Here is an 18233-nt window from a genome sequence, read left to right as displayed (position 1 = left end):
ATTTTTAATATATCATCGATTTATTTGATTTTTAACATTCCCGATAATAACATGATCTTTTAGTATAACAGAAATTCTAAAAACAAGAAATTAATATCTCCCAAATTATAAAGACATTGAAAAAAAACAAAAAAAAATCAGTGTATCAAAATCATGGAAGAATGTGAATTGGTCGCCATTCTTGATACACAAACAAACCTCCATGTTTCTAAAACATCTTCAGATTTTAACATTATCGAAACTGCCTCGCTTTGTTCCTCTTTAAAACTTCACAATATAAATTGTCCAAATAATGATAAGTTAATTCTGAAGTCATTATCCTTAGATAATAAAATGCTTAACCAGTATAAACTAGTAGAGCGATATACTAATGATCTTTGGCTTGTATGGAATATTTCATTAAATGAATCAACAATAGATTGCCAAAATTATAAAGAAAAATTATCAAAAAACAATGCACCAATTGAAATTATTGATTACTCTAAACTTGAAGATCCAAAAAAATTACTTGCAATTTGGCAAGAGACATCTAAGTCAATTTCAAAATTGAAAAAAAAAGATTATATTGAATCAACAATTGATATGACTCCACCAGATTGTCCCGTCAGTACCAATTCTCAAGTTCAAAAATATAAAGATCCTTCTTCATATTTCAAAAGTAAATACTATGAAACTTTATTTTGGACAAATATTCAATTAGCATATTTTGTTAAAAGCAATATGATTAGATTTAAAAACATGTGCCTTTCAACTGCTAAAGATTCAACCATAATCAATTCAATATTAAACGAGCAATGTTTAAATAAACCTAATTTCGATGATCGTCCCGATAATATTATAACTTCATGGGAAAAAAATGAATTTTCAAAAGAACCACTAACCATTGCATTATCTAAATTACAAATATCAAAAAATTCAGATGAATTATCACAAGCAAGGATAAATGATTTTATTACGATTATAAAAGCTAGGGAAATTAAACTACAAATTATTCTATTATTAGAGTTAATTGATATTTCAAAAATAGATAAAAACTTTGAAGATTTTGACAAACGATATAAAAAAAATTTGAAGAAAAGATCAATTAATATTACTAGAAAAGATACTAGATTTCTGGGGAGAAGGCAAAAAATTAAATCGAAGAAAAAAGTACATAATCTATCACTACCAGTTAAAGGATCAACTAATGACAAGAATTTGTCATTGGATTATTGTGAGCAACTGGATTTATATCTAGATAAACTATCTATCTTAGACGTTATATTATCAATTTTTACAAGCCAAATTGATAAAGAAGATATTCAAGATAAACTTATCGAAAATAAATACAATTTAATGAATCACAATAAGGAGACTTCATCAATTGGCTATATTAAATATGTTATTATTCCTTACTATGGTAAAAAATTACCAAATGCTGTCAAGTTCATTATCAAAAAGATTAAAGGTGTAAATTTAATGCAGAAAAGACCGAAAAAGGAAATACAAAAAGTACAAACCAATAAGTATCATTCTGATGTTGTAATTGAGCATAATGATACAGTTTCAGATAGTATTATAAGTGGGAAGACTTCATCCACCCAATCAGGTTCCAGAAAAAGATATTCATTGCATAATCCTGCCCTCTCTTCTACAACAGCAGGTACATTAACAATGGAGAATTTAAATAATAGAACAAAATCTACTTTGAATGAATTATTAGAAACTTCTTCAAGTCATTCCTCTTCAAGAAAGCTAACAAACAATCTGAGAACAAACTCAGATTTATCAATTCTACAAAAGAGGCAACTTTCTGTATCTGAACTATCTATGAACTCTAGTACTATTTCAAATAGGAACAAAAACAATGTTGGGAATAAAAATATATTCCAACAACATTCCTTTAAAAGAGTTGGTAAAATGAAAAACACGTCAATATTATCAGCTCAACAATCAACAGATCTTGGTACTCCAACTAAGGATCACGAATCTGATATTCAAGTTCTTGCTACACCTGCTGTAAACTTAAAGACAACTACTACTTCTACTAGAAAGAGAGCATTTTTAGAAAACGTTATTATTTCACCTTTACTAACTACACATGGAGTAACTTCGCCTGAAGATAAGAAGAAAAAAGTTCGTAGAAGGTTATTTGGCCCTTAATGATATTGATAAAACTTTCTTTCTCCTAAATCCACTGCATTTGGATGGTATTAAACTGTACCTATCCAACAATATTAGTCATACCCATATTCATGTAAAATACAGATCAAATTTTGATATAAGACAGAAACAAAGAAATAAATAAATAAATAAATAAAAAAAACAAGTTATATTACATGTTTAAAATATTTATAAATAAATACACACACACATATATAATCACATACTTCGCATCATTAATTTAACCAAAATTATTATCATTTATTTAGTTTCTTTCTTCAAGTTCTTGCATTACCTTATTATCTTTACTTGGTATTATTCTCCAAAGAAGATGGCACAAATTAATTCCTTTTTATCGTCACGTTTCAATACTTCCTTAGAAATAGTTAATCCACATCTGCTTTCCAAGTTTGTCCTTTCTTCATCAGTGACTTCCTCTTCTTTTCCTTTATAAACCATTGGTAAATCACATTTTAACAATACTAGAATATCTAATATACAATCAATCAAATATCTTTCTTCCAACTCAGTAAATTTATTATCGTTTAATACCAAATTTGACCAATTATTTAAATTGCCCAAGAAAAATCTTATAGTTTCATTTCCCAAAACTGCAATACCCCTCAGGCAACCATAATAAGTTCCAAATACATGATTTAAATCCAAAAAAGTTTTCAATAGCGTTCTTGCTACACGAGGTTTCAACGATTTATAAATTTGTGGAAATTTCTTTAATACATAATCTAACATTGAAGCAGCAAAATCACGTAAGGCGTTTGTCTTTTCCAAATATCCCTTTAAGTCATCTTCTTGTGGATTAGTGGTAGTAGTATCAGTATCTTTCATTTCTATGTCATTATCTTTATCTTTATTTTCATTCTTTGTTGAAGACGATGACACATCTGATTTATCTGTATTATTATTATTATTAATATTATTATTAATATTATTATTATTATTATTATTTGAAGTTAATTTCGGTAGATTATTGGGAGGTGTGCCTAATTTCTTTGCTAATAAAAGTGTTAAAATAGATGGCATTAATGAATGGATGTATGGATCTAAAAATATAGATTCATTGCTCAGTAATGAATAAATCATTTCTAAGATAGATGTTAAAAGATCTAAATCATTTAAATGATGAGTAATTTGTTCTGCAATAAATTGAATAAAGTATGGGACTAATTGATGTAGACCACTATCAGTACGCAAAGAAGTAAGTGCAGCAGATCTCAAATGAGATGAATCTGGGGATGAAGAAGATGAAGTTAAAGCTTCAACGACTTTATCGAAATACAATTGCAGTTCACGAGATAAAACATGACGTACTAATGGTTTTAATTGAGTATTTGAATGGGAACCAGGTTTTACTCTCGATGTAACTCTAGGTCTTGAAGATTGTATATTTGGATTAGATAAGCCATTAATTGAATTATTAGCGCCAGCTATTGTTGACGAATCAGGACCATCTAGAACGTTGTTTGTGCTTCCAGTACCAGAACCCGTACCATTATCACCTTCTGCATGAATAGAATTATCATTTAATGCGGTCACTATAGCCCCACGAATTGCTGGAGGTTGAGCCATACGAATTTCCTGCAAACGAGGGTTTTGTGGGATTGCAGGTTGAACACCTTCAACGGCTAACCAATGAGCTGAGAAAGTTGGTAATCTTGGAATTGGCGGGAGTGGCTGTTGTAATAACTTTTCTAAATCAGCTTCTTCATCACCAGATATGAAATATACAGGACGGTCTGGTGCCCCTGGTACTTGACAACGGGTAAATCCAATGGAGCTTTGGTTAGAATGGCCATTCAATACTTGATGATTATGGTATCCATATAAAGGTTCGACATTTAATACAGTTAGAGATTTGGCAATGTCATTAGTACTTAATACGTTTCTCTTTGCATGTCTTTTAAATTTGGCAGCTTGCTCAATGATTTCTAAAATACGATATTCAACATCCATAGCTAAGGCTTTTAAGACATCTTCAGGAACATTATCAATACCTAATGATTCTGCAACATCTTGGACGGTATCCTGAGGAGACCATAAAGTGTAGGAAGTTTGTTGATTAGACATTCAGAGATGAGTTGTATTTTTCTTGGTCTATAATAAAAAAAAATAAACAATAATAATAGTAATAACAATAATCTTTCTACGAAACTCTTGAGTGTCGATTACCTTTTAATATATTGTGTTTTATATTATTATTTTTTTTTTTGTTTTTTTTTTTAAAAAAAATCTTTATTATTTTAAAACTTTAGAAATATCAAATGGAAATCGGTTTTCGCTAATTGTTGAAAAATCAAGAAAAATCAATATTATGTATAATAATAATGAAAATATAAGAAGAGAAAGAAATTTAAATTGATTACAATTCTTTTAGTTATGATTGGGTTGATGTGATATATAGTGATAGTAATATTTTTATTTTTTATTTTTTATTTTTTATTTTTTATTTTTCTTTTTAAATTAATCAAACAATAAAAAGCAAACCAAAAATGGAAGATATGTCTTCATTACAATACGAAATCCTTGCAAAATATAGCAGATTACTGAAGATTCTGCAATCGATAGATAAGTCTTTAGAAGAAATAACATCAGAAAACACACAAAGTAATAAGGATATAATAGTCGATGCGGGTGAACAACCTACAAATACTAATCTTTATAAAAATAATGATATTGCTAATCTTAATTTACAGATGAGACAAATTGAGATGAAATTAAATCTAGTGGGCACCCTTCTGAAAAGTAGTGTGTATTCAGTTTTACAAACGTATGAAAATAATTATCTCAACAAGACTAGTGAAGATAGTAGCGATAAAAGAGATTAAATAGCAAAAAAAAACAATTACAACTTTATATTCATAAAAGAGGGGCATTCCTTATCATATTAAGAATAATAGTATATTAGATCAAAAAAATTTTTTTATTATTTATAGAATGATTGTATATATATATATATATATATATATATATATATGTGTGTGTGTGTGTGTGTGTGTGTATATATAATGTATTTTATTTTACTACAATGCAAACAAGTAGCATTTATTAATTTAGTTAAATAGAATAAATCACAATTTCACCATCTAACCCACATGAAGACACTTGAGTGACGTTGCCATTACTTTCATAAAAGACGGCCAATTCAGAGATTGCGTTATCATGTGCACCTTTTTCAACCTTGTTGGTGGTAACAGTACCTTTCAAATCCAATTCTTTGAACTTCTTCAAGGCAGAAATACCAAAGGATTGAGGCTCTTCATCATTATCATCATTAGTGTTAAAAGATTTAGGCTTTTGTGGTACTACAGGTGGACCAGCTTTTTTTGAAGCACCAACACTTGCAGTGTTTGCCACTTTATCGAAATTTTTAGCAAAAGCCCAATTGGAACCGTTGAATTTGAATAAAACTGGATGACAATTATAACCTGCAGTCAAGATACTAGAGTCATTGATCCATGTCAAAGCTCTGTATGGCAAACCTTCTGGAGAATCGACTTGAGCATAATAATTTTGAGAATCAACAACGTTCAAAGCACCATCATGAGTGACAAAGGCCAATTGTTCCAAGTTACATCTCCATTTAATGTCATTAATATAGGAGCCTTCATAAAATTCCTTCAATAAGAAACCGAATGGGAATTTTGCACCCCATGGAGAATTGACAACAGCATCTTTGGAATCCAAGCCTTTAATGAATCCGGAGAAGACTCTGGCAACACCATCGGTCCCACCAGCGGCCAAGATGATACCGTTGTCATGCCAAGCCACACAATTGACAGTGGATTTGATGGGTTTTTTGATATGTTTGGAAACCCACCAATTGTTTTCTTGTTCGTAATAACAAACAGCGATGATTCTTGCACTGGAACCAACAGCGAATTTGTAACCGTTTGGAGCCCAAGAGACACAAGTGGCAGCTCTATTGATACGTAACAGAACCAAAGTGGGTTTATAAGTACCGTTGCTCAATGGTTCCCAAACGTAGGCATTTCTATCTTGTGAACAAGTGACAATACGACCATGAATGGAAATGTCGACGGCCGTGACGGTTTTGTCATGGTTATTTAAAGTGGCGTGTAAGATTGGTTTTTTGGTACCGTTCATACGATACACCAAACAATTGGTGTCACTGGTGATTGCCAAGATAGTGCGGTCAGCATTGAAACAATGGGAGTAGATGGGGCCTTTGACCAGTTTGAAGGAGGCGACGATTGATTTATCTGAGGACATTTGATTGAGTGAGTTTGGTTTGCTGAGTTTGACACTAAGAGACTCTCGATTAATGTCGAAACTGTTGGTATGCTAAGCGTTGAGAATTTACTTATTTATTTATTTATTTATTTTTTATTTTTTATTTTTTTCAAAGCTGTTTTAAAGTAGTACAAGTTTTCGGGTTGATGTTAACGCCCCCTCAAATAAATCTTTTAATAGATTAAGTTGGGGGATCCCCGGAAACAAAAAAGATGAACCAATTTTATACTGTGCGTATTTGAAATAAATAAATAAATAAATAAATAAATAAATAAGTCATTAAATAAGCCACACACACACACACACACGAAGGGGGTATGGATAATAATAAATCATAAGTTGTGCAAGATGGGGAGGGGGCGGGGCGTCCCCCGTATATACAGAAAAAACCCTCAACTACTTACTTTACTTGTAGTAGGTATGGCTATTTTTTCATTCAAAGGGTCGGTATCCAAATGTTGGTTTAAATGTTCGTCTTTGATGGAGGATGTGGTGGATTCGCTTGAGGTTGCGTTTGCCTCGTTCAATTGTTCGTCGATACAGTCGAGCAACTCTCTTGCACCATTGGCAATCATTTTATCACACAACAGTTGGCCACATGCTCTTGCGTCGTGCAAGGTTTCTATATAGGTTTCCACACGACAGATGATTTGGCCTGTCCCATCGATATCTATCACACAGCCTTCCAAGGTCAAAAGCTTTGTAGTCAAGTCGTAGTTAGTGTTGACACCGAGGGGCACGGAGCAGCCTGCTTCCAAGCCGCTCATCAGAGATCTTTCTGCAGTGCAACAGACGGCAGTCTGCCAATCTGAAATGGATTGTATGATGTTTTGTATCTTGGTGTCGCCTTTACGGATTTCTATGCCCAGAGCACCTTGTCCGACTGCATGGTACATTGTGTTTGAATCGAAACGTTGTGTGATACGGTGATGGAGGTTCATTCTGATGAGACCTGCAGTGGCAAGGATGATACATTGGAAGGGAGTATCTGGGTCGTCTAGTTTCCTCAATCTTGTGTGGATGTTACCTCTGACACTGATATATTGTAGTTTGGGATATAGTTTCTTTAGTTGAGCTGATCTACGGACACTGGAAGTGCCGACGACGGCGCCATCCGGCAAATCGGCCAAAGTACGGTACGGGGACCCCTTGGCCATTATCAAACAGTCGGAAGGGTCTACTCTATTGGTGATGCCTGCAAGCTCGAAGCCTGTGGGGATTTGAGTGGGCATGTCTTTCAAAGAATGGACAATCAAATCGAGTCTGGACGATTTATCTGGGGTGTACAACAAGTCTTCCAGCTCTTTGGTCCACAGGGATTTCCCACCAAACGAATAGAGCGGTTTCATCTGCTTCTGATCACCAAGGGTCTGATGGGTGATCACAACACAGTTGTACTGCGGGAAATGAGCTTCTATGAGTGCTTTGACCTGGTTCGATTGGTAGATGGCCAACTTCGATCTTCTGCTACCGATGAGTATATTTTCTTGAGTCATGACGTGGGGTGGGGCGAGAGAAATAGAGCTTGGTGCAATGGAGCTTGGTGAAATAGAGCTTGGTGCAATGGAGCTTGGTGCAATGGAGCTTGGTGCAATGGAGCTTGGTGCAATGGAGCCGGGTGCAATAGAGCCTGGCGACATAGGATATTGGGGTGGAGTATTGGTTTATAGTATCTTTTATACAAGCACCAAGGATAGAACAACCACGAGCGAGGCAAGTCGAAGCACGACAAAGCACGACAAAGCACGACGAAGCACAACAGAAGCACAACAGAAGCACACTGGAATCACGGCGTGGCCCAATGATGATGTGTAAAGTGAGTAATGTGCAGAGCAAGGCGAAGCGCACAGCACACCACACTGCAAAAAAGCAACCGCAATACGAAGCCCGTTGGAACGAGTGACAAACGACGCAGACGGGAGACGGTGCGGCGGGCCCTAGGCCCTTGGGCGAGAAAAGGCGTGTGTTAGTAAGGCGGGCATCTCCGGACCGGCAAGTGCGGGCGGCGGGGCGCACGGAAAAACAGACGGGACACCGCGGCCGCGGGAAACCAGCGGGAAGCAGGCGGGAAGCAGGGGGAAGCAGGGGGAAACAGGCGAGAAGCAGACGAGAAGCAGGCGGGAAACAACCGACAAACAACCGACAAACCGCACCCACGCACACCACGTGACACCCGCAGTCTCGGCGGCAACACAGCGGGGTCTATTTCACCCAGACCATGCCAGCCGTCCCGTTTGGCCAATCCGAAAACCCCCAAACCCAGCAGACGACTGTCCTACACCTCTTGCATAAACGCAGCAACTGGACCTTGGCCTGTGTCCTGGACCTTGCTTTCTCTGTGTTCCCGGTGTGCTCCTCTTTATATACCTCGCCTGCAGGCCCGGATATCTCGGCCGGCGCGCCGTGCCTGCAGATCCGGGGCCTCTCGGAGAGCTCGGTCTTAGCCGGAGTGGCTCTGTGGCAAATGGCAGGGCTGATCTGGGTGCAGAGCAATGTGGTGTCAGTGGGTGCAGTAGTGCAGTAGTGCAGAGCGGGCAGAGCGGGCAGAGCAGGCAGAGCAGGCAGAGCAGGCAGAGCAGGCAGGGTGGTGTGGTGACATTACGACTATACAATACTACAGGACAGTACACTACACTATACACTATACACTACACTACACTACACTACACTATACACACCACACTATACACACCACACTCCCCTACACACTCCCCTCCCCTACCCTACCTCGCTATCTCGTTACGGATCCAGCCTTCCAATCCACCCTGCACGGCAATCTCTTGCACTATCCGACCCAGTGCATTCACCTTCTTGCTGAACACTACCTTGTCATTCTCGCTTATATCGACCACTCCGTCGCGAATATCCCACGTAAGCTTCAGATCACTACGGATCGTCAACCTCGCATCGCCCTTGTATTTCTCCTTCAAATATTCCACCAGCTCAGGCACATCCAGCGTCAACAAGACATTGTTAATGGCGTTTCTGCAGAAAATATTGGAAAACGAGCCAGCAACCACCAGTGGAATCCCCTTGGCCAACAGAGCCACGGCAGCTTGTTCCCGTGAAGACCCACTGCCAAAATTGTACCCAGAAACCAGAATGTCGCCAGCCTGTGCTATCTTGGTGAACTCGGTATCGTAATTCTCCATGACTATCTCGCCCATCTCTTGGCGTGTGATGTTCTCGTTGTACGTATACTTGCCCGGGTAGATCCCGTCAGTGTTGATATTGTCATTGTTGCAGAACACAATCCTGCCTTGTATACGTTCTGGGAACCCTTCGATGACTTCTCCTTGTGGCGGCATTTTCGGTTGCGGTGGCATCCCGGACTTTGCATTCTCCACACATTCCGCGGAAAGATCGCCGGAAAGATCGCCGGAAATCTCTCTTGGCTCCCCAAAAACCTCCTCTGGTGTCCCGATCTTCCCCAGAATAGCACTGGCCGCAACTACCGCCGGCGAACTCAAATATGCTCGGGCCTTCACATCACCCATACGTCCTTTGAAATTACGGTTGCTACTACTAACTCCAACCTCTCCTTCTTTCAACAACCCCATCCCAAGACCAATACATGGTCCACAGCCAGATGGTAACACAATGGCTCCTGCATCTACCAAGACTTTCCAACTACCATCCAATTCAGCCTGTCTTTGTACAATAGACGACGCTGCTGCAAGATAGAATTGTACACCAGAAGCAACTTGGCGGCCGGATCGTTTGAACACCTCAGCTGCATTCTGCAAATCGGATAATCGACTATTCGTGCATGAGATCAGATACGCCTTGTTCACAGCGATTTCTTGGCGCGACAACTTATCGGCACATTCCATCACTTTGACAGAATTCGGCCCGGCAACGTAATGTGTCAATCGCGATAAATCAATCTGCAATGTCTTGTTGTAACTTGCATCCACATCACCCACCATCGTCGCCATTCGAGACTCAACTTGACTCACACTCTCTTTGTTGATTCGAGGGTGGCTTGCCTCCACATCTCCCAATCGGCCCCGGTAGTATTCCACCGTGCGCCTATCCACAGGAAACAACCCGGCCAACGCCCCCCATTCAGTACACATGTTGGCAATACTCAATCGATCATCTATGCTCAAACTCCCCACACCTTCTCCGGTGAACTCGATCGCATGGTTCAACACTTCATCCTTCTTGAAAATACCACACAACGCTATGATCACATCTTTCCCACTAAGTCCCCGCGGCAACTGGCCTTTCAATTCCACTTTGGCCACTGGAGGTATTCTCCACCATGTCCTCCCCGTAGCCCATATACAAGCAGCATCAGACCTCACAACAGACACCCCTAAACACCCCACCCCGCCGTAAATCGGAGAATGTGAATCACTGGCCACCGCCAACCGGTACGGGAACGCAAACCCTTCTTCTATCATAATCTGATGGCCAATTCCTCTTCCTGCAGGATAGAAATGACTGCCTAACCGCCCAGCCAATTTCCGCATGTTGTCGTATTTTTGCAAGTTCGCTTCCGACTTGTTTTGAACATCGTGGTCAATCGTATTAACAATCTGATTCGCGTCATACAATTTCTCGCTTTGCAATTGTAGAAACTTCAACGCTATGGGCCATGTGTTGTCGTGCGACATACAATAACTGGGTTTCAAATTGATATAATCCCCACTGTGCAACTCCACATCTGGTTTTTCCAACCCATCAACACTGTACCGTTGGACGATCTTTTCGATCAAATTCTGTGCATACCTCGGTGGGCAGCTGTGTATTGTTCTTATTAAACGCATTGTGGTATCGTCGTGTTGAGTTGTATTGTGCTTGTGCTTGTGCTTGTGCTGTGTGTCTTTTATACTTTTTATCTCATCACTTGGGAATGACTCTTTTTGTCTTTTTTTTTCTACTGCATCTTGAGTTCCCTCGGAAATACGCAATCATGATCCCGAGGCATTCGCCGTTGAGCATGCGGGGCAGGGCTCATAACCTGTTGCAATGGCCCAGCGGCTAACCCTACGCTTACGCATATTTAGGTCAGTTTTCTATACTGGACAATACAAAAAATAAAAATAAAAAAAAACAATTATTCAACAGTGCTAAGTATATAACGCAAAACGAATCGGCTCTGCCTTGAGCAAAGGCAAAGTGTTCACTAACCCCACGTAAATTCAACGTGTTTGTCACGGCAACAACGTATACTAGTAGGAACAACGCTATTGATTTCTCCTACCTTTTATTTAGTTTTTTTTTTTTTTTTTTAAAAAAAAAATCAAACGTCGTCTGAACCTTTGTCATGCAAGTGTATTTTCAAAGAAAAATAAGTATATATATACTCATTCATTCACTTCTGATGGTAACAAATCGATTATCTAATACAACTACAAAATCAGTTTGTAACTCTAATCTTATCAAGCTTCTCTTTTTTTGTTTGTTTGTTTATTTTTTTTTAAAAAAAAAATCATTTTAAATTTTCTATCTTGGATTTGTCATATTCGACTGACAAAGTGTTCTACCCGGCTTACTCAGACCTTTTTTTTTTTCTACTTGACGTGTTTTTCGTGATCCGTCGCGTCCGAGTTTCACCCCGTTTCTTGTTTTGCGCGGCATCCATCGATATATAAGTAGCTTGATTTCACAAGAACAATCGTAGATCCATTGACACTTTAATCTTGCGCCATCACAAAATAGTCAATGGATAAAGAATTCGCAACTACTACCAGCACCTCATCCAACATGTCTTCTGCTCCTGCTGTTCCTCACACCACTGCTCCTCAAGCCACCGCTCCAATCTCTAAACCACATACTTCCGATTCTCCAGTTTGTGATTTGTTATTATGGAAAAATCCAATTAATTCTGGTAAAATTTTAGGAGGTGCTCTAGTGTCTCTATTAGTCTTAAAGAAAGTTAACATCATCACTTTCTTTTTAAGATTGTTTTATACAGTATTTTTCATATCTGGATCCGTAGAATTCTTAACAAAATTATTCTTGGGTCAAGGGTTAGTTACTAAATACGGTATCAAGGAATGCCCTAACACCGTCGGATTTTTGAAACCAAGAATTGACGCTCTTTTAAAACAATTGCCTGTTAAACAAGCTAAAATGAGAGGTTTAGTCTTTGCTCATTCTCCAAAAAATACTTTCAAAGCTGCTGGTGTCGTTTGGGTTTTACATAAATTATTTTCTGTTTTATCTATCTGGACTGTTCTTTTCATCTCTGTTATTGCTGCCTTCACTTTACCTTTAATCTATCACATTTACCAAGTTGAAATTGACACTGCTGTAAACAAAGGTTATTTACATGCCAAGAAGCAAGGTAAGATTGCTGGTTCCATGGCCTACAAAAAGGCTTCTCCAGTCTTACAAAAAGTCGGTTCAAGATTCAACAAGAAACCAACTTCCACTTCCACTCCTGTAGCTGCTGCTGCTCCAGTAGCTCATACTACAGGTGCTTCTGCTTCTGCTTTGTAAGATTTATATGTTTTTATAAAGATTTATATATAGTTTTTTTTTTTATTTATTTATTTATTTATTTATTTACGATCACTTTGTATTTTTTTTCTTATATTGAACAAAAAAAAATTTAATTTATTATAATTTACAAATGTATTTACAAATTATATCATGTCTTAAATATTTATGCAACACCACTAGAAATATCAATATCATCAATAATGGGATCGAACACATTCTTGTTTAAATCATCATTAGTTAAAGCTCGTTGTTCAGGTGTCCAAAGATTCATACTCTTGTCATATCCATTTTCAGATCCTAAGAATCCACCTTGTAAAGCCCAATCTTTAATTCTTGGTAATTGTAATGTATTAAAAACATCTTCCAATGCTTCAAGGAAATCTTGGCATTGTTTCAAACTATGTCCTGGTGTAGGTGTCACTCTTAATCTTTCTGTACCTCTTGCCACTGTAGGGAAGTTGATGGCTTGTACATAAATACGATGTTTATTCATTAAAATATCACTTGCTTTTTTAGCTAATTCAGCATTACCAATTAAAACAGGGATGACATGACTTGTATTTGGTATTATTGGAATTCCTAAATCACTCATTCCTTGTTTCAAATATTCTACATTGGTTTGTTCAATAGTTCTCAATTCCAAATGATGACGTTGATATCTAATAGTTTCTGCTGATCCTTCCATTACATGTGGTGGCAATGTAGTGGTAAAGATGAAATCAGGTGAATATGATCTTAACCAATCTACCAAGTTTCTTGAAGCAGCAACATAACCACCTACTGTGGCAAATGATTTACCTAAAGTCCCAGTGATCATATCAACACGGTCCAAGATACTACTTCTTTCAGGATCCTTGGATATCCCTAATTTCAAATGTTTTTCAAAATCTAAATGTTCTGCTACACCAGCACCATGTGGTCCATATAAACCAACAGCATGGACTTCATCTAAAAAGGTCATAGCACCATATTTGTCGGCCAAATCACATATTTTAGAAATATTAGATACTTTACCTGTCATACTATAAATACTTTCAAAACAAATTAATTTAGGTGTAGATTTAGGATATAATTGTAAATATGATTCTAATTCTTCAAGATCATTATTTTTAAAAATATGTTTCTTGGCTTTAGAGTGTTTAATCCCTTGAATCATTGATGCATGATTCAACTCATCAGAAAAGATCACCAAATCTTGTAATTTCTTACCAAATAAGGAAATGATTGCATCATTGGCAACAAAGCATGACGTAAATACCAATGCAGCATCCTTTTTATGTAATGTAGCAATTTCAGCTTCTAATTTTAATGTAGAATTATTATGACCTGCAATATTTCTTGTACCACCAGAACCAGACCCATATTTATCTAATGATAATTTCATCTTGGAAATAATATCTGGATGACGTGTTAATGCTAAATAATCATTAGAACACCAAACAGTCACTTTATCATTTTCTTGTTTACGATGTGCCATAGGGTATTCTTTAGCTAAACGATTAATATTATTAAAATATCTATAAGATTTATCTAATCGTTTGGCCATCACTTCTTTTTCAAATAATCCGTTATAATCAAATGGTGAATCTTGAGTGCCATGGCTAACAACAGGATCTACAACAACTTTATTATTTGTAGAAGGGGCTGTAGCAGTAGCTGATGCCAACGTCCTAATATTAGCATAGTTAAAGGGTCTAGTATTTAAATGTGTAATGACTCTAGACTTAAGCATGCTGTGCAAACGATTGGGTATTGTATTTTATTTTGTTTTTTTTGTTTTTTCTTTTATATGTATTTAATACTATTACAGAAACTTTCAAATAAGAATCGTTTTCTTATTCACCAACACAATTATATGTCTTTTTCAATTTATAACTTTCCATAAATCCAAGACCAACTTAAAAAAAATTAAATATTTAAAAGAAATTTTCGATTATATGCATAATGACGGAGTTTAAGAATGTCTGTGATGAGTTATAAAAATATCTAAGGAAATAAAATATATTTCATCTGTATATGTTGGCATTACTAACTTGTTGTTTAATTGCTGTAGTCACACGGATACAGGCTGGCCATAAACGATATTTTTGCCGTGTGGATTTCACAATGCGGAAATCGATCGATTATTCGGTGTGACCTACTACTTTTTTTTTTTTGTTTTCTTTTTCTTTTTTTTTTTTTTATTTTTTATTTTTTCATGCTTTATCGTATCTCCAAGTTTGTAACAAAGAATTTAAGTTATTTTTTTCAGTTTTCGCACATGGTAGCGCCGTGTAAAGTCTGAATACCGAATTTTAATTAATTATCGAAACAAATTATTTAATATTTAATTTAAATTACAACTACATCTATAGAGATAAAAAAGAACATTGAATAGTTATACATTAGCAATAGTTTTAACAAGTTAAAACATTCCCACAATCACACATATATTACAATAAACATGGATCAATTAAATGCCAAGGAACAACAAGAATTCCAAAAACTAGTTGAACAAAAGCAAATGAAAGATTTCATGCGTCTTTATTCCAATCTAGTAGAACGTTGTTTTAGTGATTGTGTTAATGATTTCACATCCAATAAGCTGACTTCCAAGGAAACCTCCTGTATATTGAAATGTTCTGAGAAATTCTTGAAGCATTCAGAAAGAGTAGGTCAAAGATTCCAGGAACAAAATGCTGCTTTAGGTCAACAAACTTTTGGTAAATAATTCAAAATCATATAGTTAAATTCATTTGCATGTAAATATCAATTTTTTTTTGTATTTTGTTTTATATTAATCATATTTTTGACCTTTTTTTTGAAAGTAAAATAAAAAAAGAAGAAGTAAAAGAAAAAAATAAAAGAAAAAAATAAAAAAAGCAAACATTTTTATTTATCATTATGTATATATATATGTATATGTATCAAGTATTAATATATCATCATATTCGCATATCCAAATATTCCTAATCAATTGGAGTAATCTTATAACTTTGATATAATGCAACCATGGAAAAACAGCCCAATGACCACCAACTAACCCAAGCCAAATCGTTCTGTTGTGACCATGCCATGATTGTACCCCAACATAATGGTCCTACAAATCTTGCTAATGCTGCTATACTAATAAATGCACCATTTATGGATGCACGGATATTTGAAGGAGAATTTTGATGCACTAATAGCATAATTTGTGGTGCCGACAATGATCCACAAAGTGTCTTGATGCATGTAATTAAATAAAGATATATGATAGTAACCCATCTCGGTATGGAATCGACTTGTAAGAAAATAACGTATGGTACCATGATATACATGATTGGATACAATTTAGTTAAAAATTGGAATATTTTTAAACAATCATAGTTTCTTGAAACATAAGGAAGTATCAGTATGACAACAAAGCAACCGAATATCCCTGTTGATGATAAAATGGTACCTGTTTGCTCTGGAGTATTACCAATCCCACCTGTGATCTTCCATGGGAATTTGGAAGCTAGTCTAGTTGGATCATGTGAATCCTTGACCAAATCATAAGCTAAAAACACAGGTAAAAACTCGTTATAAACAATCAGGTATAATCCTTGAATAAAATTGATTGAGATTGGGTAAAATACAGGAGTATGGAAAATATGATGCCACATACTATTCTCATAACACCCATCAGATGTCATTATTAACATTGAAGTTTCTTCATCTGGGATGCTATGTGTTTCACCTAGGGTACTTGGTGACTGTTCCATTTCAGTAGATGTAAAGCTTTTCATTGAAATAGAAGAAATTTCTTTTGTAGGTTTCAATCTGAGTGGATATTTTCTATCATTTTCAAAATCCTCATATTCTTGAATCTTCCTATTATTAATAGTTTCTTGGAAATCTTCTTCAATACTTAAAAGCTGATCCCATTCTCTTCTTTTAGGAGTTATACATAAAATATATCTCTTAAATAAATCGCTTACTTTAATACCATAATCTTNNNAACGATATTTTAATGTTGGATGAGTTTTTTCCAAGAAAAAAATAGCATTCAATATGCCAAACATTAATAAGAAACATATCACAATGTTGGGTAAACAATATGAATATTTAGAAATCAAATCTTTTAATATATTAGGATACCAATTAGGGATAGAAATAGTATTATCATTATCCTTATGGAAAACTAAAAACCCACCAATTATAGACCCAATAACAGTTCCGAATTGGAATAATAAAGGTATGGTACTAAATGCAATTGCTTGATGTCTTCCTTCTGTAGTTAATTCACCAACAATTGTTCTAATCACAGCAATATTACCATTCAAAAGACCCATCATTGATCTAGCAATCATTGCCTGATAAAAATGTTTGGAAAATCCAAGAATTAATAGAGATATGCAGGTTCCCAGCATACCAAGAATAACGGTTAACTTTCTACCATATTCATCAGAAAATCTTCCCCAATGGTATGCGGCTAAGAATTTACATAAAGAAAATGTTGCAGACAAATAACCTGAATATCTGGATACTTGAGCTTCATTGGGTGCAATGTTAAAATCTTTTACCATAAAATAAACATATGGAAATAAAGAGGTAAATGCAATTGGTTGGCTAAATCGTACAATGGACACAACAAGTATTTGTGGCCATGGGAATCCTTCCATCTGTTGTTTAAACGTAAGATTGGAGGGTGTCCTTGATGGCATTTATGTTATTAATAAAATATAATTATTTGGATTCTTAATGATTATTTTTCATAGGTATACAAAAATATTGTAAGTTTTTAAATAGTTACTTCATGAGTAGCATTATATAAAATTGGAAATGAAATAAATTGTATTACAAATTCCCTCATTTCTTATATCTTATCAAGCAGGAGTTGTAATGATATCGATAATCCGGTGAATTTATCTTTTCCTTTTATTTTAAAAAAAAAAAATTGTAGTCATCGGATTTAGTCTCATTTACCATAACATAACAAGTATTTGTAAACGATTGTATATGAGCCGAGATCTCACAGATGCCCTGAAGAAATTAATTTGCCAAGAATTAGGAAATTCGGAAATTTCATACATTTAAATGCAAAAATGGAAGTTACCTAATAAATTTAGTAATACGATAAATAACTAACCCAAAAAGAGAAATGTAAAAAGGGTTAGGTTATCGATTTTTTTTGTATTTTTTTTTTAAATTTCCTAATTGAATATATAAATATTAATATATATATATATATATGTGTGTGTGTGTATACGTTTACCAATTACGTACACCAAATTTGAGTGAAAGGGAATGTATATATATAGAATAAAAAAATATTCAACTTAATAGTGTTTACAGTTTCGTAATAGATTTTTATTTCTAGTCGTTTTGATATATTATACATCAGGTAACAGTGATTGAATGTT

General features: G+C 35.6%; 10 protein-coding genes across 10 annotated transcripts; 4 read left to right on the top strand and 6 right to left on the bottom strand.

The window, feature by feature from the left end:
• Positions 1-153: 153 nt before the first annotated feature.
• Positions 154-2142, top strand: SLD3 (Sld3p; the record flags this gene model as incomplete). Its single annotated transcript, XM_004177421.1, has 1 exon — positions 154-2142. One exon carries the CDS (start codon positions 154-156, stop codon positions 2140-2142), a length of 1989 nt encoding a protein of 662 aa, XP_004177469.1.
• A 315-nt stretch (positions 2143-2457) lies between these two features.
• On the bottom strand, positions 2458-4227 carry TAF6 (TATA-binding protein-associated factor TAF6; the record flags this gene model as incomplete). The annotated part of the gene is made up of 1 exon (XM_004177420.1): positions 2458-4227. One exon carries the CDS (start codon positions 4225-4227, stop codon positions 2458-2460), a length of 1770 nt encoding a protein of 589 aa, XP_004177468.1.
• Positions 4228-4649: 422 nt separating this feature from the next.
• Positions 4650-4985, top strand: DAD3 (Dad3p; the record flags this gene model as incomplete). Its single annotated transcript, XM_004177419.1, has 1 exon — positions 4650-4985. The coding sequence occupies one exon, from the start codon at positions 4650-4652 to the stop codon at positions 4983-4985; it is 336 nt and encodes a 111-aa protein (XP_004177467.1).
• Positions 4986-5214: 229 nt separating this feature from the next.
• ARC40 (Arc40p) lies at positions 5215-6390 on the bottom strand (the record flags this gene model as incomplete). The annotated part of the gene is made up of 1 exon (XM_004177418.1): positions 5215-6390. The coding sequence occupies one exon, from the start codon at positions 6388-6390 to the stop codon at positions 5215-5217; it is 1176 nt and encodes a 391-aa protein (XP_004177466.1).
• A 413-nt stretch (positions 6391-6803) lies between these two features.
• Positions 6804-7907, bottom strand: HEM3 (hydroxymethylbilane synthase; the record flags this gene model as incomplete). Its single annotated transcript, XM_004177417.1, has 1 exon — positions 6804-7907. The coding sequence occupies one exon, from the start codon at positions 7905-7907 to the stop codon at positions 6804-6806; it is 1104 nt and encodes a 367-aa protein (XP_004177465.1).
• A 1227-nt stretch (positions 7908-9134) lies between these two features.
• LYS4 (homoaconitate hydratase LYS4) lies at positions 9135-11186 on the bottom strand (the record flags this gene model as incomplete). Its single annotated transcript, XM_004177416.1, has 1 exon — positions 9135-11186. The coding sequence occupies one exon, from the start codon at positions 11184-11186 to the stop codon at positions 9135-9137; it is 2052 nt and encodes a 683-aa protein (XP_004177464.1).
• A 940-nt stretch (positions 11187-12126) lies between these two features.
• TBLA0A01450 (reticulon family protein) lies at positions 12127-12864 on the top strand (the record flags this gene model as incomplete). Its single annotated transcript, XM_004177415.1, has 1 exon — positions 12127-12864. The coding sequence occupies one exon, from the start codon at positions 12127-12129 to the stop codon at positions 12862-12864; it is 738 nt and encodes a 245-aa protein (XP_004177463.1).
• Positions 12865-13030: 166 nt separating this feature from the next.
• HEM1 (5-aminolevulinate synthase) lies at positions 13031-14599 on the bottom strand (the record flags this gene model as incomplete). Its single annotated transcript, XM_004177414.1, has 1 exon — positions 13031-14599. One exon carries the CDS (start codon positions 14597-14599, stop codon positions 13031-13033), a length of 1569 nt encoding a protein of 522 aa, XP_004177462.1.
• A 711-nt stretch (positions 14600-15310) lies between these two features.
• TIM9 (protein transporter TIM9) lies at positions 15311-15577 on the top strand (the record flags this gene model as incomplete). The annotated part of the gene is made up of 1 exon (XM_004177413.1): positions 15311-15577. One exon carries the CDS (start codon positions 15311-15313, stop codon positions 15575-15577), a length of 267 nt encoding a protein of 88 aa, XP_004177461.1.
• A 238-nt stretch (positions 15578-15815) lies between these two features.
• On the bottom strand, positions 15816-17534 carry TBLA0A01420 (MFS transporter; the record flags this gene model as incomplete). Its single annotated transcript, XM_004177412.1, has 1 exon — positions 15816-17534. The coding sequence occupies one exon, from the start codon at positions 17532-17534 to the stop codon at positions 15816-15818; it is 1719 nt and encodes a 572-aa protein (XP_004177460.1).
• Between the last annotated feature and the right edge of the window lie 699 nt (positions 17535-18233).

This window comes from Henningerozyma blattae, chromosome 1 (genome assembly GCF_000315915.1).
Source record: "Henningerozyma blattae CBS 6284 chromosome 1, complete genome".
Classification (NCBI taxonomy): Eukaryota; Fungi; Ascomycota; class Saccharomycetes; order Saccharomycetales; family Saccharomycetaceae; genus Henningerozyma; species Henningerozyma blattae.
Note: the sequence above shows the minus strand (reverse complement) of the source record. Positions and strands in the feature narration are given on the sequence as shown.